Source organism: Trachemys scripta, chromosome 1 (genome assembly GCF_013100865.1).
Source record: "Trachemys scripta elegans isolate TJP31775 chromosome 1, CAS_Tse_1.0, whole genome shotgun sequence".
In the NCBI taxonomy this organism is placed as follows: Eukaryota; Metazoa; Chordata; order Testudines; family Emydidae; genus Trachemys; species Trachemys scripta.
The window spans coordinates 152,612,956-152,640,708 of NC_048298.1; the positions used below are offsets into that span (position 1 = coordinate 152,612,956).

The following is a 27,753-nucleotide window of genomic DNA, read 5'->3' on the forward strand; positions in this document are numbered from 1 at the left end:
TGTGAAGATAGATAGGGTAGAGATGTAATTTAGCTAACTCAGAATGGGTATTAGCCTTAAAGCCAGCAGCAGGAGAAAAATCAGACCCTGGGGTTGGGGGAGATTTTGAGAGTTTTGTTACAAGTATACTCTTCAGATCTTACCATCTTTGGGTGGTAGCTGGTCTGGGAAAACTTTCTGCCCTGTCCGTCCATCTAAAAATGAGTCCACAAATTGACAATGATCTTCCCCATGTCCCCTCTCATCTCCTATGTCGTAAAATTGTCCTGAAAATAGAAAGAAAATATCATGAGGAGAAAACCCTTTTGAAGATCAAAGTTGAGTAGGTTCTGAGGTGAGTCCCAGTATTCATTTTGTCTCAATGTTAAGTCTGATGCTGCCCCAATTAAGCTCTAACTCTGTTTTACAGCATTGTGCAAAAGCCCACACACAATGCCAATTAATGACCAGGGTAACTCTTTTGTTTGGCAAAGGCACAAATGTCCATGTTTTTCCCCTCTGACATTAGGATATTTTATATAACATCAGTGCTCATCTGATCCTGCTTCTGTTTGCCAGAAGCTGGGAATGGGTGACGGGATGGATCACTGGATGATTGCCTGTTCTGTTCATTCCCGCTGGGGCACCTGGCACTGGCCACTGTTGGAAGACTGGGCTAGATGGACCTTTGGTCTGACCCAGTATGTCCATTCTTAAGTTTATATTAAAAAAGCAATCCAAAATGACTCCAGAGAAATTCTTAAGGGCCATATCTAATGCACAGCAGGCCAGATTCTTCAAGCCTACTCTCCCTTTTTGTGCTTACAGTGTGCATATAATTCACATTCTAGAGATGACTAGATAGCTAATATGTACCCACCCATGCATTAGGTGAGAAGCATGAGAAAAAACACCAAGGTAACTCTTATTGGACCTATAGGAAAAATATTTTCAGATAAATATATCATTGCTTCATTAATGCTCTCCTACATAGTATTCTTAAAATGAGCAAAGATTGATTACATAAAACATCCAAAGAGCTTAAGGGCTAAATCCTGGTTCCCTTAAACTCAATGATTAGGTTCAAGTTTACAGGTAAAATCCTCCCAAGCAAGGACCAACAATTTATCAATGTCTTCCCAAGTGAAAGATAAACTATCTTGCATCAGAATAGATCTAAATGTTGACTCTGTGCAGAGAAAAGGCGGTATACAAACAAAATCTCCCTTGGGAGGAAATGCTTTGCCAAAATGTTCATCTCCGGTTGACTAGTCTTTGTGCATGAAATTTTGCTATTCTTTTTGAAATATACTAAAGAAGTCCTCCGCAGTAGCATTTAACTTCAGAAATGGGAACTACACAAAAATGAGGACGCTAGTTAAACGGAAATTAAAAGGTACAGTCACCAAAGTGAAATGCCTGCAAGCTGCACAGAAACTTTTTAGAATCATCAGAATAGAGGCTCAAATTCAATGTATACCCCCAATCAAAAAACATAGTCAGAACAAAAAGTGGCACCACGGCTAAACAACAAAGTAAAAGGTTAGGGGCAAAAAGAAATCCTTTAAAAATGGGAAGTTAAATCCTACTGAGGAAAATAGAAAGGAGCATAAACTCTGGCAAGTGAAGTATAATTAGGTAGACCAAAAAAGAATTTGAAGAGCAACTAGCCAAAGATTTAAAAAACTAACAGCAATTTTTTTTAAGTACCTCAGAAGCAGGAAGCCTGTTACACAATCAGTGGGACCACTGGACGCTCAAGGTACTAAAGGAGTTCTCAAGGAAGATTAGACCATTGCAGAGAAGCTAAATTAATTCTTTGCATTCACGGCAGAGGATGAGAGAGAGATTGACCCTTTTTTTTTTTTTACGTGACAAATCTGAGGAACTGTTCCAGATTGAGATGTCAGTAGAGGAGGTTTTGGAACAAATTGATAAATTAACCAGTAATAAGTCACCAGGACTAGATGGTATTCACCCAAGAGTTCTAACTGTGGTATGTAACCTATCATTTAAATCAGCTTCTATTCAGATGTCTGGAAGATGGCTAATGTGACACTAATTTTAAAAAAAGGCTCTACAGGTGATCTTGGCTATTACCAGATGGTAAACCTAACTGTAGTACCAGGCACATTGTTTGAAACTATAGTAAAGAACAGAATTATCAGAGACACAGACGAACAAGATTTGTTGGGGAAGAGTCAACATAGCTTTTGTAAAAGGAAATCATGCCTCGCCACTATTACAATTCTTTGAGGGGGGTCAACAAACATGTGGACAAGGGTGATCCAGTGGAGATAGGGTACTTGGACTTTCAGAAGGCTTTTGAAAAGGTCCCCCACTAAAGGCTCCTAAGCACAGTAGGAGGTCCTCTCATGGATCGGTAACTGCTTAAAAGACAGAAAACAAAGGGTAGGAATAAATGGTCAGTTTTCAGAATGGAAAGAGGTAAATAGTGGTGTCCCCCCAGAGGTCCATACTGGGGCCAGTGCTGTTCAACATGTTTATAAATGATCTGGAAAAAGCAATAAACAGTGAGGTGGCAAAATTTGCAGATGACACAAAATTACTCAAGATAGTTAAGTCCAGAGCAGACTCCAAAGAGTTACAAAGGGAACTCACAAAAGTATGTGACTGGGCAACAAAATGACAGATTAAATTCAATGTTGATAAATGCAAAGTACAGCACATTGGAAAACATAATACTGTCTATACATACAAAATGATGGGGTCTACCTTAGCTGTTACCATTCAAGAAAGATCTTGAGGTCCCTGTGGATAGTTCTCTGAAAATATCAGCTCAGTGTGCAGCAGAAGTCAAAAAAGCTAATAATGTTTTCTGAGGAGAGATTAAAAAGACTTGGACTTTTCAGCCTGGAAAAGAGACGATTAAGAGGGGATATGATAGACTCTATAAAATCATGACAGGTGTGGAGAAAGTGAATAAGGAGTTGTTACTCCTTCACATAAAACAAGAACCAGGGGGGTCACCCACTGAAATTAATAGGCAGCAGGTTTAAAACAAACAAAAGGAAGTACTTCTTCACATAACATACAGTCAACTTGTGGAAAACTCTGTCAGGGGATGTTGTGAAGGCCAAAACTATAGTGGGGTTCAAAAAAAAATTAGGTAAGTTCATGGCAGATAGGTCAATCAATGGCTAGTAGCCAAGATGGTCAGGGACGCATCCCCCTGGTCTGGATGTCCTTAAACCTCTGATTGCCAGAAGCTGGCAGTGGATGACACGCCGGATCACTCAATGATTGCCTGTTTTATTTATTCCCTCTGAAGCATCTGGCATTGGCCACTGTCAGAAGACAGGGTAGTGAGCTAGAAGGACCACTGGTCTGACCCAGTATGGCCATTCTTATGAAAGGCACTTATTACTGTTTTCGTTTTCAGCTGTATTTGTGTTTCTTCCATGAGAGAGTTGGTCTCCAGTGCTCATTAGGAGGGAGTATCTCTTGGATAAATTTTCAAACTGAAATGAAGAATAGTCAAGCAGCTCAAAATTGCAGCTTCTGAAGGCCACATTTAAAATTTAAATCTTTAATGATTTTAGCTGACATTATTTGCTGGAATGCTTACATTGAAGTGCTAAGGAGGACTGTTAAATGAGATCAGAAGAGGCTGCTATTTTATAGCAACAATACTGGCATGTTTAGAATAGAGACCCGCTTTTATTCAGTATTTGTATTACTAATACACAGTCGCTTTCAACTACTGCAACATAAAGACACACTCCAAAAAACTCCTTTATCACTCATCTTAAATTATTAAAAATGAAATAAATTGAAGTAATAATACAGGCCCCTAGCTTATAAAGAAACCTGTCCATGTGGCTTTCAGGAGGCCTCTGCAGAGGTAGATCTTTTTTGCAGGACCATGTATATTGCTCATCTTTCTGAATTTTCCTCAGCAGGGAGTTTCCCTTTCAGGCTCTCACACGCTATCATGATGCTACAATATTTGAATCAGTTTTCACTGGAAATTTTGTTTTTTAAATATCTTGAAGAAAGTTTATATTGATGTTTGGTTTTGTAAAACCTACCAGTATCTCTCTAAATATTTCAGAAGGGGAGAAAAGCAGAGGGAAACTAATAAATGAACAAAATGGAAACAAAGGAAGTGACTAACTATGACAGTTTGAGGTATCACCTTTTGGAATGATCTGCATAACTCACTCCTGGCTCAGACGGACAAATAATGGGATCATCCCAAACTTCTGCCAAGACCCCTTAACAACAATTTATATATAATTGTGTGTGGGTATTATGTATGTTTTTATTTACACACACACACACACACACACACACACACACGATACCAATGAGAAATAACTGAAGCTTATTTCTTCAACTACATTAGCATGGGCAATATGATACTATTTATCATAGTATGATACATGCGATCAGTCCTGATTCAGCAAAGCACTGAAAAGCATGTGATTAAGTGCTCTGCTGAATCAGGAACATATGTGATGGATCCTATCAGAGAAATCTTAGATTGACAAAACTCTAAATATAACAAACTATTTACTAGTAGCTACTCTCTAGTTATCTCTAGCCTGTTTTTGTACTAGACCTTTTTCAGTGTTCCTCATCATGGATGGTCTTGCACACTCTAGGTCTGGCTGTCCTTTCCTTGAGTATTTTGTAATAACACTCAATACCCAATAAAAAGCCCACAACTCACTACCATATCTTTTATATTACACACATGGGTGCACACAGAGCCACAGAGGCAAAAATATCAAAAAAGGAAAGAGATGGCAGTCTCCAAGTAATGATTAGCTAATAGGGTGCATTTCCAACACATAGATCTCACAGTTGTTTATTGTAAAGAAAATGGACCCAAAATGTTAACATGCAACTGAGCATCTCATCTCCACAGATAAAGCTTTTTATGTCTTGTTGTGGCTAGCTTATCCTTCCCAGGCTTTCGTGGGTTTGAAAGAGGATAAATGGGAAGGATTTTTGAGGGGAGAAATGTTGCATTTTCCTCCCCTCAAAATCTTAGGACCTGATCTAGATATCATTGAAGTTAACAGAACAGGATTGAGGCCCCAGGCTTGCTCAGAATTTGCTATCAGGACTTTCTTTACCAAAACATTTAAAAATCACGAAATTTCTTAACGTAACTAAGCCTAGATAGGTTATTTTAGAATACACACTTCAAGATGGAAATCAGACCTCTGTGTTGTACAGTAACACAAGATGGTTCCTCAGTTTGCGGGACAGTACAGGTTAAATTTGGCTCTAATACAGGTGGGCATAGTTCCATTGAATTCAGTGGAGTCGTGCTGACCTACATCAGGGCTGAGTTTTGTCTTAGAACTGGACATTTTTCCACTACAGTACAGAAGCCTTTGCCATGTGAAAGAATGAGGGGAAATGTAACACAATGTTATGTGGATTGGATAAACATTCCAGTTCATTCAAATATTGTGACAACTGATCTGGTGTTGGTTAAACAATACAAGTGAGAGAGCCAGACTTTGGAAGTGTAATGAATACAGTCTGGCTGCCTTGATGATTGTCCTGCCAAGTTAAATCACCGTTCTTCCAGCAAGAGCAACAACAACAACAAATTCACACAGAAATAAGAAAATTGGCCATTGCTACGTTAGATATTTGTTCTGAGACTGAAGCAGTTTTCAGTGCAGTGTTAATTCATCTGATTTAGGACTGTTACAGTCCTGCTAGATTAGCACTGCTATTTCTTCCACAGACTAGTGTTACAGTGTGCTATGTCTCGCTGGCAGTTTTGTCATCTCATAGATTTTAAGGTCTATGAGAAAGGACCATTGTGATCATCTAGTCTGATGACCTGCACAGGGCAGGCCACAGAATCCAACCCACCCACTCACTCCTGTATTAGATCCCTAACCTCAGGCTGAGTTACTGAAGTCCTCAAATCAGGATTTAAAGACTTCAAGTTACAGAGAATCCACCATTTACACTAGCATAAACCTGCAAGTGACCCGTGCTGCACGCTGCAGAGGAAGGCGAAAAACCCCAGGGTCTTTGCCAATCTGATCTGGGGAAAAATTCCTTCCTGACTCCAAATATAGCGCAGTTGGTCTGTCTGATTATAGCTAGTACCATAGCAAAGAATGAACGATACTCATTTTAAAATGTCTGTCTTGTTCACATAATTCTCAAGACACTATTTACATAAGAGATATTAACTTAAAATTACCCACAGGGTTTTCCTTGTGTGTCTTTTGGGTTTGAGGGGAAGAGCCAGGCAGCATAGCTGCTTGTTATTTTGGCATGGTCTGGCCAGCATTCCTATACGTTCTCTGCTCTCCTTCCTGCTCCATAATCTCAACTATGTGCCTTATTCTGTGAGATGCTGGGCTCTGGGGTACTGATTTCAGGAGGGGTGAAAGGGAATTAGTTGCTTGTGGGAGGTCTTCAGCACCTGACAGGATTAGGCCCTAAATCTGCATCTTTCAATGACTGTTTCTGTTTTTTGATATGACTGCATGTAACAAACACATCAGCCTACTTTCTACCTTTGGGGATATTTCCCATCGGTTACACAGATCTGTGTTACTCTTCGTATTTTGGCCTCTACAGTAGCACCCCTTTTCATTGAAACACCACAATGGTGGTGACCGAGACCTTGTCTACACTGGAGTTTTTTGCACTGGGGTAACTATACTGAAGCAAGGAGGAACCTAGGGATGGCCATGACAGGCTAATAGATTTCTAAACACAACTTGCCCTGACTACATTAGGTACCAACGTCCAAGTTTAAAAATCACCTCACCCCCTTTTAAAATACAACCTATTTTCCTAGTCTATACATGCCCCATGTCATCTACACCTACTTTTTGCAGAGTGACAGAGCCAGGTGGTAAAACTAGTGACATTTGCACTAGTTCTCCTACTAATTGTAGCACCAATGGAGCTGCACCAACAGTAGTTTCATGATGAGAGGTCTCCCAACAATTTATCAATAAATAAAAGGAAAACTGAAACAAAAGCTCTGTATAGCTCTCGAGATGAGTGCACATGTGTAAAAAGGCACAACAAACATTTGGGAATAAACCAAACCACTGGTATAAAGAAACAAAACAGAGGCCAGCACTTACTAGATGGTTTCAATAACCGGAACGTAATGAGCGAGGGGTAAGAAACTATGTCAAGAAGGCTAGTGTTAATAACGAAAGTGTGTATGTTGGGGGAAGAGGGCTTTAAAAAAACCCAAAACAAATGGGCATGATTTAAAATAATCAAAGTGAAAGTAGGTGAGGAAAAGATTACAGTGAGATACAAAGCCATGTGTATAAAATACATTAAAACAATCCCCAGAAAATATCATCATTCAGAAAAGAGCCACAAGATGTTTACAGGTCAAACGATCCCAGCAGGAGAGCACTGTAATCCCTGCTCCATCTCTGCTCCTGTCTTCTCCGTTTCTTATGGCATCCCATCTAATATTAGGCCCCATCTATGCATGAAGAACTGGGCCGGCACAGGTTTTTAATGCAAGACCGACACCACAGAATGTAAGCTCTTCAGGACAGGAGAGGGCAGTTATATTTTTACATGTTCTGTCAAGTGTCCAACACTGTTTTGGGTACTATAAAACAGGTACTATTAATTAATAGTAACCTGTGAATCTTGGAACATCCATAATCCACATTTCAAAGGTAAGTAGCATATGCATGCCTGATCATCCTTTAAAATCATTCAGTCCAGGCCCATGGATATGAAGAACCTAGATGACTGTGTGTGTATTGTGTAATTTGGGTCACAGCTATAAAAATACATTAACACTGCCTTGGGTTTCCCTTACCTGTAAGTGAATCACTGAGGTAAATCTTATATCTCAGGGAGTTACACAGTTGCACGCCTACAAACTTCTTGTACCAGGTCCTCTTGACGTACTGTTTCCCTTTGCACTCTGAATAGGAGTTGGAATTGAATGGGACTTCAGTCCAGATGGCATCTTTTCCCACTGCAGGAGAAGAGGAAAGGGGAATTAATGATACTGCCATACAAAACTGGGTGTGACAAACACATTCAAATGATTAGAGAAGACCAGAAACCCAAATGCAACAGGATGCCACTTGGAACATATTAACAGCACCAGTCACCTGCATTTTGAAGGATATTTTATGGAGTTTGTAAGCAGCAAAATATAGGAGCAGTCTGTCCCAGTCCCTGGCAGGCTGCACAGCTGTGCCTTCTCAGGCTTGCACTGAGAGCACTCCCACAGGTGTCAGGCCCCTCTCCACATATCACCCACTCTCAGACCAGGATCTGGATTACAGCCTCCTATGTACCGACCAATTATAATTCAGCAAGTCCAGCTGGGATTGGTCCCTGCCAGGATTTCTCTTTTGGGGGCCTCTGACAGCATACTTTTTCAGTGATACAGAAAGAGCTTCTTCAAAACAAAGCGTCATTTATTTTGTCCAGAAGGTACACAGTGCTTAGAGAAGTGGATTTTAAAATAACCAAGACCTACAAGCATATCTCCTTACCTAAGCTTAACCCCTCCATCCACTGCTTAGTGTGGTCTGGGTTATTCAGCATCTCTGAGTTGGGAGGAACAGCCTACATTGATTGCAGTCCTCTCTCTAGTCCCTGAATGTCTCAGACTGTCAGCCTTTTTGCTGACAAATCCTAGCCAAGCTCTCTCAGCTCACGCAATACCTGTGTCCCTTTTCTAGCATATTTAAGGGGTTAGGTCTCCTTTGACCTCAGGCTTAGTCTTAGGAAGAGAACAGTATCCTACCCTGGATGGAGCCAGCTAGGTAACTTCTCCCCATAATTGATGGCCCAGCAATTATTCTCTTAATTCTTTTGAAGCAGTGGATCCAAGAGGCTGTCTTATCTTTATCATTCCTGGGTTCTAGAACAACGTTTTTACGATATAACTCTACGCACTCAGGCAGGCAGCAATACAAAAAATGACCAAGGAAACTGAGTCATAAGAAATATTACAAACATGTTTCCAAGTTTTTCACACAGGGACCTGACTTTGGGGTTGGTTCTGACACTGGTGTAAATTTGGAATAACTCCACTGAAGTAAGGAACAGAGAGTCCTGTGGCACCTTTAAGACTAATAGAAGTATTGGAGCATAAGTTTTCGTGGGTGAATACCCACTTCGTCAGACGCATGTGTCTGACAAAGTGGGTATTCACCCACGAAAGCTTATGCTCCAATACTTCTGTTAGTCTTAAAGGTGCCACAGGACTCTCTGTTGCTTTTTACAGATCCAGACTAACACGGCCACCCCTCTGATACTTGACTCCACTGAAGTAAACAGGTACTCCAGATTTAGGCTGCTGTAACTCAGATCAAAATCTGGCCCTTTTATGTACAACGTTCATTGCGATGTCAGGGAGACAAATATTTGTATGTGTATTGAGATACAGTTACAACTTATAAAAGTGGGTAACATACGGTAGTAGTGGGGGAATTATGATTCCACAGCTTTTCTAACAGAGAAGGTACAAATGAGGGCACCGTTAACTTGCAACAAACTACATGATAAACAAGATGAGATAGCCTACACTGTGGAAAGGAAGAATATTTGCAAATTTTTAAAGGCAACTTCAGTACTAAATGCAAAACATAGGCCCTCAGGCTGAAAGGGGTCTCTTCTGCTCTTTTAGAGCCTGCCCCAACTCCCACAAAGTCAACAGGAGCGTTACCACTGGCTTCAGGAGGAACTGGGTCAAAGCCTTTCAAAGCTGACTATTTTTCATGGCATACATTTCAGCACGACAGACAAATAGCAGACGTTGACTTGCATTCTGTTAAGTTGCTTACTAAGTGAGAAATAGTGTATTCTTATTACAGAACTTTCTACTGATTTAACAACTGGGCTGAGAAAACACAAGCTGTCCATGGCTCATTTGTGTACATTGGTTCCAAGCCATCTTAGCTGCTGCAGGAATACCACATCACATTGATTGTGCTGTGCTCAGGTAAACATTTAGACTGGCAGGAATTCCTTACAAGTTACATAGATGGAAGAAGTGAAATCATGTGTGAATGCTGTTCTGTTCCATGGCATGTGTAGCTAGGACAGCACAACCACTCCTGTCATAAAGTAGTACGTTATCTTACTTCAGAAAAATGTTCTGATTAGAGCATGCTATGCATAAAGGGCTTACTTGAAATTGGCTCGCTCACTCTTGGGTCCGCTGGGGAGAAAAACAAACACTCAATCAGACATTGTAAAATAACCTCTCCTTATATTTCTACAGAAGCCCACTGGAAAGTGATTTTCTATGGCTGACAAACTATAAACTGTAAAATAGCAACAATTTTGGGAAGCTGAGTTCACTACATTTTTGTGTAAGTTAAAGAAATACACTGCTCATGTAACTAAACCTCTGCCCCAATATAATGCTGTCCTTGGGAGCCAAAAAATCTTACCGTGTTATAGGTGAAACCGCGTTATATCGAACTTGCTTGGATCCACTGAAGTGTGCAGCCCTGCCCCCCCGGAGCACTGCTTTACCGCATTAGATCCGAATTCGTGTTATATCGGGTTGCGTTATATCTGGGTAGAGGTGTATTTGGAATTACTGCATCACTGAGCTTTTAAAAATGTTATTAATGGGTCACTACCAGCCAAATTTGGATTTGTAAAAAAAAAAAAAAAAAAGATTACAAAGCTTATCATCAATAAACATATTTCCATGGCATTTTAAAAATTTCAATGTAGACCATTTATTATTATTTTAAAGAATTCCTCTGTAGTGCTTGCTGCCCAAATGCTGCAGCTTTACATTAGTGCATGAGAATGAGAAATGGAGATGTGTGAAACCGACTAGTTTATTTCCATTGTCTTCACTGAGTGAAGGAAAAAAATAAACATCAGAAATCATGAAATTGCATTAAAATATAAATGGTTCTTTCAAGTTTAATAATCTAAGATACATTAGTAACATAAGAGCGTATCGATTTTTCTTAAAATATGTGGGACATATTCTGAATTCCTTACTCATTTTCCACTTACCTGTTACTCAGTCAAAACACCCATTAATTTCAGTGAGAAAGCACTGAAGGATTTGACTTAAAATGTAAAACCTGATAGTGTCCCTTTAAAGAGGCATGGTACACAGTAAGTGCCTACTAGTTCAGAGTACAATCAACAATAGGCAGCCGACTCTAAATATAAGAATAGCTCCTGCTTCTATTGCAGTCAATGGCTATTTTGTAATTGGCTTCTAGAGAAGCTGGATCTTGGATGGATAGTGCAATGCTGTACTGAGTGATTCTTTCTGCTCCCCATAGCCAAGTCAGGTGGGACTTTGTTTATTGTACCATTTTAAACACATGACAAAGCTGCAAATAGCACTCTAAATTGCAGATGCATTAGATAGATACATATTTTTGAGGGCCCTATACCAATCTGCTAAATGAGTAATCCTTAATTTTAAAGAATATATTTCCTATGCTCACATTGACTCCATTCCACTAAGCGTCAATCCAGTGGGTAAAACACTGGATTAGAACCCAGGACACCTCGATTCTATTCTCAGATCTGCCAGTGACCTGCTGGATGATTTTGGGCAAGTCACTTAACCTCTCCGTGCTTCTGTTTCTCTTCCTGCAACAAGTGTGTCTTGTTTATGTCGACTGTAACCTCATCAGCGCAGTGACTCACTCTCTCTCTCTAGATAGCTAGCTATTTACACACACGTACAGTGCCTACCACAAAGGGACTCTGATCTCAGTTAAGCCCCGAGGCACTATTGTGATATAAACAACAGTAATAAAATTAAAACAATCCTATATTGCAGACAGTGGGAAAAGCATGGGCAACAAAGCAAAATTGCAAAAGTGTGCTGTGTGTGTAAATTTGTTATGTATTACTGTGCGCAAAGGCCTGTCTGTTTGCAGAGCTATCTGATAGAGGGATACAAACAAACATGGATTTACTATAATAAAGCTTTGGATTTAAGATGCCATACTACCCATTAAAAAAAATCCCTGGATTCAGCGTAACCCTTTGTACACCTTCCGTAGTTAAATCACAACTCTGTCTTGTGTCCATAAAGGAGTATGGGAATTTGTCATTTACATATGGAGAGACAGAGACACAGAGTGAGGTAAAGTGAAATGCCCACGGCCACCCAGCAGGTCAGTGGCAAAGCGGGAAGGAAATCCAGGTTTCCTGCGTCTGAATCCAGTGCCCAATACAGGCTACACTGCATCCATAATCAAAAACACTTAAGGGTCAAGTTTACCTTGTCTTTTTGGCTGAACGCATTGTCATGGTTTTCACTGATAAACTGATACATCTATTGAAGCTCTTACCTGATTCAGTAGAAAATGAGACTGGAGGGGTGCTTGGACCTGTACCATTAGTGTTGCCGCCTTTCACCTGGAATTCATAACTGGAGAATAAAATTAGAAACAAACACACACTGTATTCTTGATTGCCATGGGCAAGCAGACCACCCATGCAGACACCCTCTCTCATGTTACTGGCTTCCTGGACAAGCATAAAGTATCAAGTTTCTTACTCTGAAAACATTTAGACACGCTGCTCCTAAGAATGTAAGACCCCCTCTGTCTATGCATAGCAAGCTTGCATGCAGGTCCTTACAGTTTGTTTTAATGCTCCAGTGGTACCTTGTCCTGTTTTTAATGCTGGCAGGGGAGCAGTTTAGGTGATAGGGCCTGCTGCTGCAAGTAATGTATGTCTTTCAGGAGGTGGGGCTGGCACGTTCAGCCAACCGAAAGATCCAACTGGCTGAATGCACCTCAGTGCGATATATAGTCCTTTAATAACAACAATGCACCTCACTTAGGGATGTCTCTTTCTAATCCTTCTCCACTGCAATGTTTTATGGTGTAGTCCTAAACACCAATATTACCTGAACTCCCCCGCCTACCCTCCCGCCTGAGTGGGGTTGCTATCTCTGGGATGCAAAAGCCAGGACATGTGGGATGATCCTGAGCCCATAAAACTGGACAGCTGTCAGCATGTACTGAGCTCGGTTACCAATTTCCTAGGACAGCTACCTCAAAAAAGGGACAATCCTGGGGGAACCTGGACAGCTGGCAACTCTAGTTGGGACCAAGGCAGAATACAGGAAAAGTAAAACAAAGTAGAAAAGCAAGAATAATCCCAGTCACACTGCGCTGTTGAGGTCCCTCCTCTGGCTTTGTTGCCCATGTGGCTTTGCAGAAAGTAAAGACCTGCTCCCATCCCCACAACTCAAATCCAGGAGGCTGAACAATTGCTGCTAATTCCCTATTGTTACCACCTAGGGAGAGCCCTGCTTCTCATTCCAATTCTCCTTAATGGTGCTCAGGGCCCCTGCCATTTGTGGCCTTCCTTTTCTGCTGCTGTGCTGCGAGGAGAGGTGGCCAGAGCATTCCCATTTCCTTACAGCAGTAAGGCCTGTGGCTGCTGCTACCGGGTGCCAAGTGGCTCCTGTACACCCCATACACGGCTGAGCCAAACGTGGCCACTCCACTCAATCCTGTTTCCCAAATCCCCTCCTCTCCTACACTGATGTCTTTTCACGTGTGATGCACCCATGCTAATGGATGCACTCTGAGGTACTGAACTAGCAATATGGGTAAGACTATCTATGTCAGTGCACAATGTATTTTTCCCCCACCAACCACACAGCCAAGCACCGACCTAAAAACCACTCAGAATTGGCCTATTCTAAGATACCATCACCTGCCTACATTAACAATTATAGCACAACTATAACGTACACCCCCATGGTGATCTGCCTGCCTCAGAGCAATGGAAAATTGCATGCTTTGCTGATATTGCTGTACAAAGGCTCCCGTTCATGTTCTTCTCCCTTCTTTCTGTTCCAGTTTCAGGTTCTGTATCAGTTGCTTCCCTTGAACTGACGACTGTCAGCTTGTGCCTGTCATGCAAATATGAAAGCTACCTCACTCGCTGAGGCCTTTGAGACACATACAGCTCCTGTTGGTTTTTTTTTTTTGGTTTGTTTTTTAAATGATTGTAAGGACTGTAGTTGAGAAGATACAGAGGTAATTTCCCCAAAGTCTCTACCATTCAAAATCCTTTGTGGTTCACTTTCCAGGAGCAACTTTCCAGGAGGTCTAGGCGGTGTGGGGAGTGTACAGAAAAACAAGAACTTATTCTTTTCCTCGTTATGATTATTTGTATTACAGTAGAGCCTAGAGGACTTATTCTGGGGTCACAGCAAGAAACTGCTGTGGAGGCTGTGAGAAACCTGACATAAATAAGTAGTAGGCAACTGAGTACATTTTAAATTAGCAATTAATGCAAAACAATTAACACATTTTAAAAACAATGAGCAGGCATTTAGGTTATTTTCTGTTTTGAATGTTATACTGGACAATTAAATATTCCTGTTGATTCACAAAGAATCCCTTATTAATCACAGGGGGTGCTTGGTGAATTTTTCACAGTGCTATGAAATGGAGCTGCAAGAGACTGCTTTCCACGCAGCAATTTTCCAAGAGATCAAATGATCAGAAGAGACAAAATTTAAAAACCATGCCACTATTCTCATGCGTTGGTGCCAAGACTTCATTTAAAAGTTCCCCAAAAAGAGGCTGAATAGTTTAATACAAACTGTGGAATTTCCAACAGTTTCTTAGTCTGTGAAGACCTGAGCAGCATGTTGATTAACCTCGGTAGGTTCTTTATGGCCAAAGACCAAGGGACAGTCTCCCACAGCTACTTGGTAGGATAATTTTTATTTCAACCAAGTTTAATGCATAAAACTAACAATTGCCTCAATTTTTGTAAATCTTCACACAGTACAGAAATACCAGCAAGTGTTCTCATATAAGCAAATATTTTATAAATGAGGACTCTACATTTATAAGCGTAACCATGGGTTCATTATTTTTATTTTAAAAGCCTATCTGATCTAATTTAGAGATTTATTCTATGCTCACCACTGTATTCAAGCTGCTTTAAGGTCACTTTAAATAAGCCATATGCCATATGATGTTTAAATGCAGAAAATCTACCTTTCTCTGGGCCATGTGGGGGGCTCCCTCTGGAGTTGTTGGTCCTTATCTTGTGCATGACCATGGCTAGGAGAGGGGTTGGAGGAAAAGTGTACAATAGATATGTATCCCATTGAGGAGAAAAGCAGTGCTGAGAGATTGGGATCCTGGTCCCACTCTGGAGCAGAAGTATGTGCATCTGGCATTCGGGTTTGTTGCAAAGAGGTTTATAGTTGGGAAGCCCCAGTGTCTGAATAGGTTCTGCAGTATTCTGCTGTTCATTTCACTCATGGTCCTGGGAAAATTTTCTGCTCAGTGCATCTGCTGTGGTGCTTTGGCATCCTGGTAGGTAGGAGGCTGAGATGTTGATGTTGCAGCGGATGCACCAATTCCATAGTCACATAGTTTCTGTGCACAGGGAGTGTGACTGTTCCCTTCCTTGGTGGTTTATGTAAAGCATACAAGCAGCATTGTCCGTCAGCACTTTTATAGCCTTGTCCTGATCATGGGTAGGAAGTGTAAGCATGCATTTCGGACTGCCTGTAGTTCCAGTAAGTTTATGCGTAACGTTAATTTCGATGGGACTAGTAACCTTGGATTATGTGGTTGTTCAGGTGTGCCCCCCAACCTAGCACTGAGGCATCCGTTTTATCACCAAGTGGGGAGGTCTGTGTAAAGAGAACTACCGTGCAAACATTGTCTCTCTGAATCCACCAATGTAGAGAATTTTTTACTTTGCTTGACATTGTAAGATGCTTGTTTATACTGTGTCTGTGCAGAATATTTTTTGTCCTGAGCCAGCCTTGCAGGCATCACATGTGCAGTCTGGTGTGCTTGATGACAAATGCCGTTGCTGACATATGGCCTAATAGTTGGAGGCATGTCCTGGCTGATGTTTGTGGGCTGGCTTGCGTTGTGGTGATTAGATTGACTAGAGTGGTAAACCTGTGCTGGAGCAGAAAGGCTGTGGCTTCCAGAGAGTCAAGCCCCGATGAACTCTGCACCAGTGGGACATTGATTTTTGTTTATCTGTAGACCCAGCTGTATGAAAAGAGCTACTGTCTTTTGAGTAGCTTCTAGGGCCTCATCTCATGTCAAAGCTTTGAGTAGGCAATTATCCAGCTAGGGGAACATTATGACCCCTTATCTGCATAGGTGAGCCACCACCACCACCGCGAGGACTACTTGTGGGGCCGCAGACAAGCCAAAAGGAAGTACTTTGTATTGGTAATGCTCTGTGCTGAGAACAGATCTGACAAACCTCCTGTGTGAAGGATGTGTCGATATGTGGAAATATGCACCCTGGAGGTTGAGGGCCGAGAACCAGTCCCCTCATGCTAATGCTGAATTTATTGTTCTGGATGGTGTGGAGGCAAAACACAAGATGCTCCAAAAAGGATAAGGGAATGGAGAGGACCATGTCTCCACCCTCTAAACACTGGCCAGCAGAGCCTGTCAGCCATGCACAAGCTGCATGCAACAACAGGCTGCTGCAGCAGCAGGTACACAGGCTCGGTATGCTTGGGAGTTCTAGGAGTCTTTCTGTCTCCGTGAGGCACAATATCCCGGGGCAGGGTGGGTGTGCAGCTCTATGCACATGCAACAGCACAAAGTGGTGATTTGGGGATTTTGTTGCCTACTTAACAAGCTGCATGATAGAAGAACAGTTTAGATATGCTGAAACCTTGTCTATATACACACACATGCACTGGGCCAAACTGGTGCAAACACTGATGTGGATCCTAATTACCTTTTAGGAGTGGCTTAAACCAGTGGTTCTCCAACTTTTTGGGCTCAGGACCCATCTGTAAATGTTTATGGCTTGTCACAACCCAGTAAATAGTTTGGGGGTGGAAGTCCTAGGGTGGTTTCGATTGGATCCTGCCCCCTTGGTGGGGGTTGGGTCCTGGCCGGCACTCACCCCACAGTGGTGGCTCCTGCAGTTCCTGTGCTGTGGGGCTGGCTGGGCTTTGCTCTCAGCTCTGAGCGTTGCAACCTCTGGGCCTGCAGCGCTGCTCAGGTTTAGCCCCACCCCCATGACTGGACCAAATCTGCGTGAGTGGAGTTGTGACCTGGCTCATGGGGTCGCAGTGCCACTCTCTCAAATTTGGTCTACCTGGGCTCCCGTCATCATGACAGCTGGGCCCTCAGCGGTTGCAGTGCCTGGAGCAGGGAGGCTAGCCCAGCCAGCCCCGTGGGACAGGAACTACAGGAGCTGCCACGCGACCCTTTGAAACATTCTGGTAACCCAATTTTGGGTCCCGACTCAGAGGTTGAGAAACCCTGGCTTAAACTGAACTAAGAGTGTCCACTTAGCCTTTTGCACCTGTGTAAAACAATACCTGAAGTAAACTGGTACAATTCTGCATGTAGCCAAATCCCTTTGATTTATTCTTTTTAGATGAAAGGAAATGGCAATGTTGTGAGAGAATTAATTGGACAAAGTAAAGAATGGTTTAATAATGTGCATCATCAATCCAAGTTTATAACTTAAAAGCTGCAAAAGTCTTTCCCTTGATTTACAGTGCAGCAGCATGGTAATAACTGAAACCTATCCATATGTTTCATGAAAGGTTACATATAAATAAAATGCACCATTTTATATCCATTTTATTACTTGATGGGTCAAGTCCATGAAAATTCCCCCTTAGAGCCAAACCTCACATTTTTCACTAGTTATACAATACATCATGGTTTGCTATTTAAGCCAACTGTGCTGATCTATATTTTAGAAGATACTGCAGCATGAGATATTTTATTAATGGAATTATCAACCACACTGATCCCAAGTACACCAAAACATTCTATGTGGCCAGTTTTAGTTTATGAAATTGAGGTGATAAATATTTTATTTTATTCATATTTGATTTGTAGTACACTTTTTTTTTATATGTTGCCAACTTCGAGCAGACAAGATAAAATCATTTATATTTCAAATGGCAACAGAGCACTAGACAATTTTTTGACTAACAACTAATGCAGAAGCAGAAGTTTAACAAGAAGTTTAATTAACAAATTAATTATTTGGATTACAGTACCTCCTAGAGCCCCATATATCCTAGGCACTGTAGAAACAGATATAAGCTCACAGCTACAAGGCTTAGAAGGATAGAATGCTCTGCTTCCCTCACAGGAGAAAGTGTAGCTTAGTTAATATAGTTTGTCATGCTGCATTATTTGGAGCTTGTGTTCTGATTTTCTGAAGGACAATAGTTTGTTACTGTAACTGTAGTTATGAATGGGCACATGAATTGCGCAAACTATACCCCACAGAAAGTTAGTCACCGTGAATGGATGTATAGGGGACTCTGGTTGGGCTGGGAACTGAGGAGCTCAATAAATAGAGCTAAGGAGATCTATCTAGAATGCCTGATCCAGAAATTCCAAGCTCTGCATAGAGCTGACTCTGTGGAGTGGGACTAGGTTGAACAGTACAGCAACTGAGTAAGTGGAGAGGTCTTTCTGACCAGCTGCAGGATGGAGCAGAACCCGATAGTGTAGGCTTTATTAAACTAAAGCAGACAGGAGAGCTGCCCCAACACCCAGTTGACTACCAACGAGTCTATCTGGATTCACAAGTGAGGGTTTAGATGGGTACCAGTTGTTTTGTGAATAAGAGTTATGGGTGTCACCCAGCCACGTAATTAATACCTAGGACTTTGGGGTTGGCCATACACCTGAAACATTGTTTGGGTTTTGTCAGTTTTGATTTTTTTTAGGTGAATATATGGTTATTGTGACCCAACAGTTACTACTGCGAATGATACTTGGCAGAATAGTTACACACATAGGAAGGGACCATCCCTGCCCTGAAGCACTCAGTTTGAATATTAGGACCCATCAATTCTACAAGTTCCATAAATAACTAGAACAGAAGCTGAAGACTGTAAACATTTTAGAGGAAATCCAAATGTCTCTGTTTCGCAGGTCTTGTGACAGGCATTTTAAAAAAATATCTAGGAAAGAATCATCTCTGACTTCTCCTTCAGCTGGCTTCCAGCCAGGAGGCAATGCCAGTGACAGCAGCACAAGGACCAGCAGGCACCTTTGGGGCACAGGATAGTAACTACCTGATTGACAGCATATTGCACACTAGTAGGGAGAGGGAAAATGTTTGGCCAAGAATAAACCGTGGGAGAGAGGCATCAAACCATACTGTACTCTAAACCTAAAGAGCTCATATGGCATTTTCATAAATGTCTGCATAGCCACATGTCAGTTTTTAAGGTTGCAGGTAAAAGATCTCAAAAGTGACTACTCTGTGTATATAAATAAAATGGATGTAAAAATGATCAAGTGCTCTCTGCTACTTTATTGATTTCTACACAAGCGACAGGACAAAAAAAGCCAAAGGGATTAAGAGACTATGTAGGCCAAAGTTTAGCAAGATAAATAGGCAACCTATATAATGATTATCCCATACCTACATTTTAGCCAGCTTTGATGTTCATAAGAAGCTGTAGTCTATATTCCATCTCATATATACTGCCAAAAACTCCTCAACTAACCAGTATAAACAGCAGCTTAAAGCAACCTTTGACTCCAGCCTCTGTCAGAATGTCATTCCATAGGCTCTGGAAAGAATAGGCCTCAGAAATCCATCCAAACCACAGAGAACAATAAAAGTACTTGTGCAGATTAAATTTCTATTTATTTAATTACTGTACAGGCTATTTTTTCCATAGGAAATTGCTATCCCACATGAAACTTTGGCAAGCAAAGGAAATTCTATCGTTTTCCAAATCATGCAAAAGGAGAAAAATGTAAGATCATAGAACTGAAAAGGTGAAATTAAACAGAGCTTTTCAGTGTAGTAGTATCACTTGGACTGCCATCCCACCAGTGGTGGATTAGCTACTGGGCCAGCGGGGCCCCGGCCCCACTCCCCCACGGCAGCAGCAGCTCTGGGCAGGTGGGGGAAGCCCCTGCGCCCTGACCCCGCTCCCCAGCAGGAGAGCCAGGAGGGACTGCAGGCGGAAGGGGTGGGGAGGGGCCCCCACTTACTCTGGCCCAGAGCCCCACAAAACTATAATCCGCCTCTGCATCCTACAATTTTCAAGCAGAAAAGGAGTCCTATGAAGTCCTCTTATCATCTAGTGCTATGTGCCTTTTGTCTTTCACTTACAAGTATGCACACTTAATATGCAAATTAGATTGTCAGCAGAACTAAAATAATATACAAGGCCACTGCCTGCTTCCCACCTAGACCCACTGAGGCACAAGGCCCTTACATGCCACTCTTCCTCAGACGTATGGGCTGAGACAGAAAGAAAGACCATTTCCTGGGAGCCATAAGGCACTACTACAGAGATTTTGCTATCTCTATGTTCACACAGACAGTCTGGCGGGGGAGAGAAATTGTTCCACTGCCTTCAAAGCTGTGGGATCCTAACATCAAGAGTGACATAGAGGGGAGGACTTTCTATTCTACACAGAGCCTTTCACTGCCCTCATCACTGTAGTACCTGAGCACCTTCCAACAATGTATTCTCCCAGAAGAAGAACTGTATGTACAACATAAAGTTTTGTACTGGTAGGGTTTTTTTGTTTGTTTTTTAATAAATTTAAATGTCATACTGCTCTGTGTTTAAATTAGAGAAGGCAGGTTGAAGAAGTGTGCCTTGCACTCTGAGCGAAATGTGGAGAGGTTTGTGATTGTCCTCAGCTCCTGTGGGAGTTTGTTCCAGTTTCCCAACCAGCCCCTGAGAAAGCTCTGTTTCCAGCACAGAACAATCTTCACCCTAACAGTAGAAATTTCCATTGTGTCTGAGAAGTGGAGTTGCTGACCATGGTTCCCGGCCTGTGGCTTTAGGTGATGTACTCTGTGGGTTGATGATGGCCACAAGAGCACTTGTTCAGGGCTGCTGCGTGGAGCAAGTAGAGAGGGTGTTGAATGGTAATGGAGGACAGGAGAGGAAAGGAAGGTTGGATAGTGAGGTGGTTGACTGGATAATTAAGGACATGCTGGAAGGGTTGGTAAGGAGCACTTTGCCCTAAAAAAACCTGTGGGTTGGGGGAGTTCTGTGCATACTAGAGAATACATTTTGTAATAAGACTCATGCAAGTCAACTAACCCTTGTCTGCCTATTTCCCCATCTATTATTGTTGCTCTTGCTTGCGGAGTCATGTTGCCATGAGTGTGAGAGATCTGTGAGGCAGGGAATGTATTTTCCTATATGTTTGCCTACCACATTTGGGGCACTAGCGTAATGATAGCAGAAACAGACAACTATGAATTAAAAGCTATAATATCACTGAAAGCTTCTAGTGATGTAATAAATGATGCATCTGAAGAATCATTTGCTAGTACCCTGAGGTAAAATTATAGCTTTAACTCAACATTTACCCTTTTTGTTTTATAATTCTATGCATATTCCAGCGAAAAAAGGCTTTTGAATAAAATCACCCATCATGCATTATAGTCTGATATATACTTTAGATATTTCACCTTTATTTTATAAGGAATTTTTATTGCCTTTCTTGTAGGTTTATATGCATCATGAAGTGTATCTGCTGGAACCATACTTTGCTACAGAACATGATCTAATCCAAAAGAGACCTGTGAAAATGCACCCAAAAAGGAGGAAAAGGCAGTTTTGAAACACTGATACCTGCAACAAACATGCACAGAGATGGAATCCAAAAGGAATTTTTACACTGCTATGTGGTACAGAAATTACAGATTTTGTTTTAAAACAAAAACTTAATACAAATCTTTGCCAATAGGCTAGAAGGGTGACAGCCAAATTTAACTGCTACCCGAATTTCCCCTGAACCATTTGGCACATCTCTGATACTAATATGACAGCAATGCAATCATAACCTTTTACTTTAACTTAACTTTAACTTCTGCAAAGTTATATACTTTCTTACTGTTGCAAAGTTTCCTGGCCACTTTATTGTGTGCTCTGTGAATGTATATTACTTGCATTTATGGCTAGGCAAGTTAAGGTAACAATATGGGTATTCAAATCTCATTCTTCAGAGATTAAATATAATCACCTGAGGCAAATGAGAATAATTGTCCTTCCCAATGACAACATGGCTTAATTGGATAAGCATATTAATGGTGTTGGTGGGTTTATCTTCCTTTTAGGTGCTGGCTACTGCTAAAGGCAAGAGACTAGATGGACCACAGAGCTAATCGGGCATTAAAAAAAATCCCATATTTCATTGCAGCTGTACTATAGTACGTGGGGCAGCAGAGCATATGGTGTACACAAAGCTTCTTCGGTAACAAACGAGAAGAAGATCTCACAAGAGGTTAAAATAACGACAACATTTTTCAAGTACATTAGACATAAGAGGCCAGAAGGGCCTCTATGGGCTGGTAGGGGATGATTTATAGACAGAAGAGGTTGACATTTCTGAAAATAAATCCTTTGCCTCAGTGTTCACAAAGAAAGACTGGGGGGAGGGAGATGGGGGAAAACAGACTGTACCTCTGCGCAGAGGAGGAAGGAAAACTACTAAAGAAAATCAGGATGTCACCACAATAGATGACTGAAAAATTAGACTGAAGACTGACAAAATCCTAGGGCAGATATGAACCACGTACAATTTTAAAGGAAATAGTAAAAAAGATAAGACAACCATTAGCAGAAAAATACTAAACATCTTTGGAAGCAATGGACTGGAGACTAACTAATATTAATTACAGATGTTGTATGTGGGCTATAAAAAATCCAGGAAAAGAAAAAAGCAGCAAGACTGACTTTAGCTATGGGAAAGATGTTGCTGATGAACAACACTACCGCTGTAAAGCAAACACAATGGAGGAAAAGACAACTCATACTAAGGAAATTTCAATTTTCGAGCTTCCAAAGATTTATTAAAACAATGACAATGAGGAAAAATACTAAAAATTCTGAAAAAACCTTGACTGCATTCATTTAAAGGAAGTCCTAGAAAGAACAGATAAACAAAGAAGAGATTTGCATCCGAAGAAGTGGGTATTCGCCCACGAAAACTCATGCTCCTATACGTCTGTTAGTCTATAAGGTGCCACAGGACTCTTTGCTGCTTTTACAGATCTAGACTAACACGGCTACCCCTTTGATAAAGAAGAGATTGTACCAGATAGGACTATTAAGAAGCCACTGACATATTTTAGTCAATTTAATGACTGTTTGTGACATAGCATACTACAAAAGACTAAAAGCCTGGTTTTCACAAGAGCTGAGCACCCAAGATTCTAATGGGAACAACTCTGAAAAATCAGGCTCCAAATTACAAGTTGAACTGTGTGAACCAATTCTCACTAGTAGAGAAAGACTGGCTGGAAATCACATTCTAACTGCTTTATTCAAAACAACCATTTTTGTAGTTTTGCTTCAAATACTTTGGTTGTTTTCCAAAAGGAACAAATGTTGACTTTTCAGGTAACAGCAAGAACTGTTTTTGCTATAAAAAAAAAAAAAAAGGCAACGTTTCCATCTGGTGGAAAATGAGTACATTAATGCTATTGCTCATAGTGGTATTTTTCTCTGCTCAGAAGTGTTGGAAACTGTGACACTAGCACGTAAAACCACAAAAATTTTTAGCTTTCAAATGTGAAAAAGGGCAAAGTGAAGATTTATAAGATAACTATCCACCAGCCTAATCAGCATAGTAGTTATGGGGACTCAAATCCTGAGAATTTTGCCTGAGTAAGAAAGGAGTAGAAATTTAGTAAGACATCAGGATCTGGCCCAGAGCGAGCTCAAGTGGTTAAAAGAATGAGTTCAGATATTAAAATATAGAGGCACTTATGAGTGAAAGCACATTGGGATGGAAAAGGTTAGAGAAGAACTTGTGTGTGTGCGTGGAGGAGGGCTTTATGGAATATGATCTGAATCTGAAACATCCATGTTTGGAAACTCTACAGTTGATTTTGTAGATGCGTGTCTCAGAAAAAGGGGATTAAGATGAGTATGATAAGAGAGTTGCTGTGAAATGAGAGGGGGACAGAGAGTCATTAGAAAAGATGAGTGCAATACAAAGTGCAGAATAATTAATAATCATGTTTATGTAACTATTACATAGACTACTCTACTGTAGGAGCACATGGGCAGAGAAGAAACTGATGCTATGAGAGAAAGTCTTCTGGGAAGCCCCGATCTATAAAATGGGTAGATTTACCTAGCTTGCCAGGGAGACTTAATTGTTTCGTAGGTGCTTTGAAATCCATAGATGAAAACAGCTATGGAAAGGCAAAGCATTTATAAGAATAAGCAGAATATTAGATCCGTAGTCAACACGTATTGTTTTAAATGAGGGAGTCAGGCACCTAGCTAATTACTCCTTAGTGCTAATAACATGTAGTAGTTTTGAGAAATCACAACCCACCAAACACTGCATATTATGATTTGTACTTTCAGATTATTTGCACTTTTGCCAGTCTTAAGATACGTTATTTTCCCCTTATGCTGAAATTCTACAAACATTATTTCTGACAGTTCTCCAGGTGCAGAGGCCAAGGCACTAATCATCTAGCGAAAAGTTTTTTAAATGACCAGTGACAAGTGCCAATTGTCAGGCATGTGTGACTATTAGAAAATGGAACAGACACAACACGTCTGTGTCTTGAGCAAACACGTGGCATTTCTGGGCGATCCAACAAAATGGAATAATATAAGAACATCAGCACATTTCATGCAGGCTGCTGAGCAGCTGACAGTGCCATGCATTTATTTAAAGGGTGTACCTTTTACGCAGTAAAACAAGTTTCAAACAGAACATTATGCTCTCATTTCATTGAGTCTGGATGCCTTGGAGTAGACTGAATTCACACCAAACCAAAAGGTTGAGGTACAGATTACAAGGCAAGCAAGTTTGGACTGAAGTCCTTGCACCAATCATTGGATGAATTAAGTAACTATAAACTCCTTGGTTATGAAGTAAGTTACTGTAAATATTTTGTTTCTGAAGTTTATATTGCCAGGCACGGCTAGAGGAGAAAATAGCCAGCAGTGGCATTATTCCTATGAGTCAAAGCAAACAGATGCTTTATAACATGATCTTCAAGGCTTCAGCCTCTCTACGAAAGGCCCTGTGTACATTACAAGGGAGACCATGCTAGCAACCATTAGGTTTAAACATGCTAGTCTGCAAGGTACCCCAACCAATGAGGACAGGTTTTTGTTTCTTTTAAGAACCATCCAAATCAAATCACACTATACATTAAGATCCCACCTTACACAAAGCTAAACTGCTCACCTGAAGGAAGTCCATATCATGGCTTTATGGTACAGTTACAATACAATTCTTCAAAAAAAAAAACCCTTCCCAGTGTGCAATGGTCAGGGAAACCATGTTGCAACCGTGTTCAAATATAGTTGTCAGAGTGGATGGACTATAAATGTTTTATTTTAGCTCCTTCCAACAGGAAAAAAAATGGATAGGATTCCTTTAGCAGTCCATTATCACGATTCCTTAACTGACCAGATTTTTGGTTCAGTGACACAAAGCAATTCCTCAGCTTCTGTCCCTCTCTACCCGGACAAAGCCTGCTGCAATGTACAGAGTTCTTCGACCTTGGTGACTTGAGGAATGAGAGATTAGGAGTTGACCAGCCCTGCATCATGACCACCAAGATGGTCCCAAAATATGATTTTATAGGTGACCTAGAGGGGAAATTTCAGTGCAATGCATGGAGATTGTTACAACACACATTTCTAAGGCACTCCTCACTACAGTACCATGCAACAATATTGCTCCACCAGTATTAATGAAGTCACAAGGCTAAATCCTTGCTCACTATGATGAAAACATACTCTTTGGTGATCCATGAATTTTAGCAGATGAGCTTAAAAACCTAAAACACCTTCCTAGAGAATTTTAGTGCTCACAAACAGGGTGAATTTGGCATCTCAGGGGTCAAACTGTTCAATTTCATACATGGAATGGTAAAGGCAGAACAGCGGCACCACAAGCTTCCACACATTGCTAAAAAGGCTAAAAAAGCAGAAGGCATTCTGTTCATGCTAACAAACTTATTGTCTTCTCACATTCCCATTTCTGTGCATCATTGCCTGCGATTCTCTGTGCATGAAATATCCTTCACATCTCAGTTCACCAGACTACTACTCTCCTTCCCTTCAGATCCCTCTTCAACGCTCACGTCTTCCACAATGCCCACAAGAAGTGAACAACTCTCCCCACAAAAAATTATTAGAAATTACTCTTCCTGTTGGACTTCCTAGTGAATTTATTATTTATTTATGTGCATTACACTAACACTTAAGAGGTTCCAACCCAGAATGGGGCCCTATTGTGCTAGGTATGCCAGCACCTAATAGGAGACAGTCTCTGCCCTAAAGAGTTTACACAACCTAAACAGAAAAGATAGACAAGAGTGGGAGGGGAAACAAAGGCACAGAGAAATGAAAAGTCCCATAACAGGTCAATGGCAGAGCTAGTAATAGAACCTAGGTCACCCAGCTCCCAGTCCAGTGCCTTTTTCTTTTTCTTCAAGACTAAGTATTTTGGAGCAAGGGCTGCCTTCATGTTGTATTTTGTACAGCCCTAGGCACTTGACAAATACCAATAATGTTATGCTGTATACTTTCCTAGAGGAAAATATGAATATTAATGGTATGTTTTTCCTGTTCAATCACAGCAGACATACTGAAGGTCACCATTTGAAGGAACAAGGAAACTGCTTTATTACTAAGGTACTATTTAATAGCCAGTGACATGCAGGACTAAATGGCTGCTGTTGGGTCTGTAATTCTGATCTAATCCTACTACTGACATAAATTATCATGACTAAAATGGTTGTAAAGGATCTCAGATGGAAGGAGTTTGGTTATGTGAGCTGCAAGAATGATAGAAAAATCTTCACTTAATTTGTTACAGGTGGGAGTCTGAGTTGCCTTATGTATGCTGACGAATATAATAGTTTTGTATTAGCATTTACCATGGGAAAAAACTGACTCTCAGCTTCTGGCAGAGAGTTATAGCTTCATAGATTCTAGGGCTGGAAGGGACCTACTCTTAAATATCTCCAGAGATGGAGATTCCACAACCTCCCTAGGCAATTTATTCCAGTGTTTAACCACCCTGACAGTTAGGAACTTTTTCCTAATGTCCAACCTAAATCTCCCTTGCTGCAGTTTAAGCCCATAGCCTCTAAGGATAGAACAAGAAGTAAAGGTGAACAAGTTTTCTCCCTCCTCCTTTTATGACACCCTTTTAGATACCTGAAAACTGCTATCATATCCCTCTCAGTCTTCTCTTTTCCAAACTAAACAAACCCAATTCTTTCAGCCTTCCTTCATAGGTCATGTTCTCTAGACCTTTAATCATTCTTGTTGCTCTTCTCTGGACACTCTCCAAATTTCTCCACATCTTTCTTGAAATGTGGCACCCAGAACTGGACACAATACTCCAGTTGAGGCCTAACCAGCGCAGAGTAGAGCGGAAGAATGACTTCTCATGTCTTGCTCACAACACACCTGTTAATGCATCCCAGAATCATGGTTGTTTTTTTTTTTGCAACAGCATCACGCTATTGACTCATATTTAGCTTGTGGTCCACTATAACCCCTAGATCCCTTTCTGCCGTACTCCTTCCTAGACAGTCTCTTCCCATTCTGTATGTGTGAAACTGATTGTTCCTTCCTAAGTGGAGCACTTTACATTTGTCTTTATTAAACTGCATCCTGTTTATCTCAGACCATTTCTCCAATTTGTCCAGATCATTTTGAATTATGACCCTATCCTCCAAAGCAGTTGCAATCCCTCCCAGTTTGGTATCAAACTTACTACAGTACACCTCTACCCCGATATAACATGACCCGATATAACACGAATTCGGATATAACACAGTAAA

The 27,753-nt window shown here is 41.0% G+C and overlaps 1 protein-coding gene across 1 annotated transcript in view; it reads right to left on the bottom strand.

Annotated features, from left to right (window-relative positions):
• The window catches only part of ABI3BP (ABI family member 3 binding protein), a 286,567-nt gene that overhangs the window by 3,096 nt on the left and 255,718 nt on the right, over window positions 1-27,753 (bottom strand). Inside the window, exons 50-53 of the mRNA XM_034767801.1 lie at window positions 12,279-12,358; window positions 10,124-10,153; window positions 7,790-7,951; window positions 144-266 (exon numbers count right to left, since the gene is read on the bottom strand). Of these exons, the coding sequence (XP_034623692.1) occupies window positions 144-266; window positions 7,790-7,951; window positions 10,124-10,153; window positions 12,279-12,358 (395 nt within the window). The remainder of the gene's footprint in view (window positions 1-143; window positions 267-7,789; window positions 7,952-10,123; window positions 10,154-12,278; window positions 12,359-27,753) is intronic.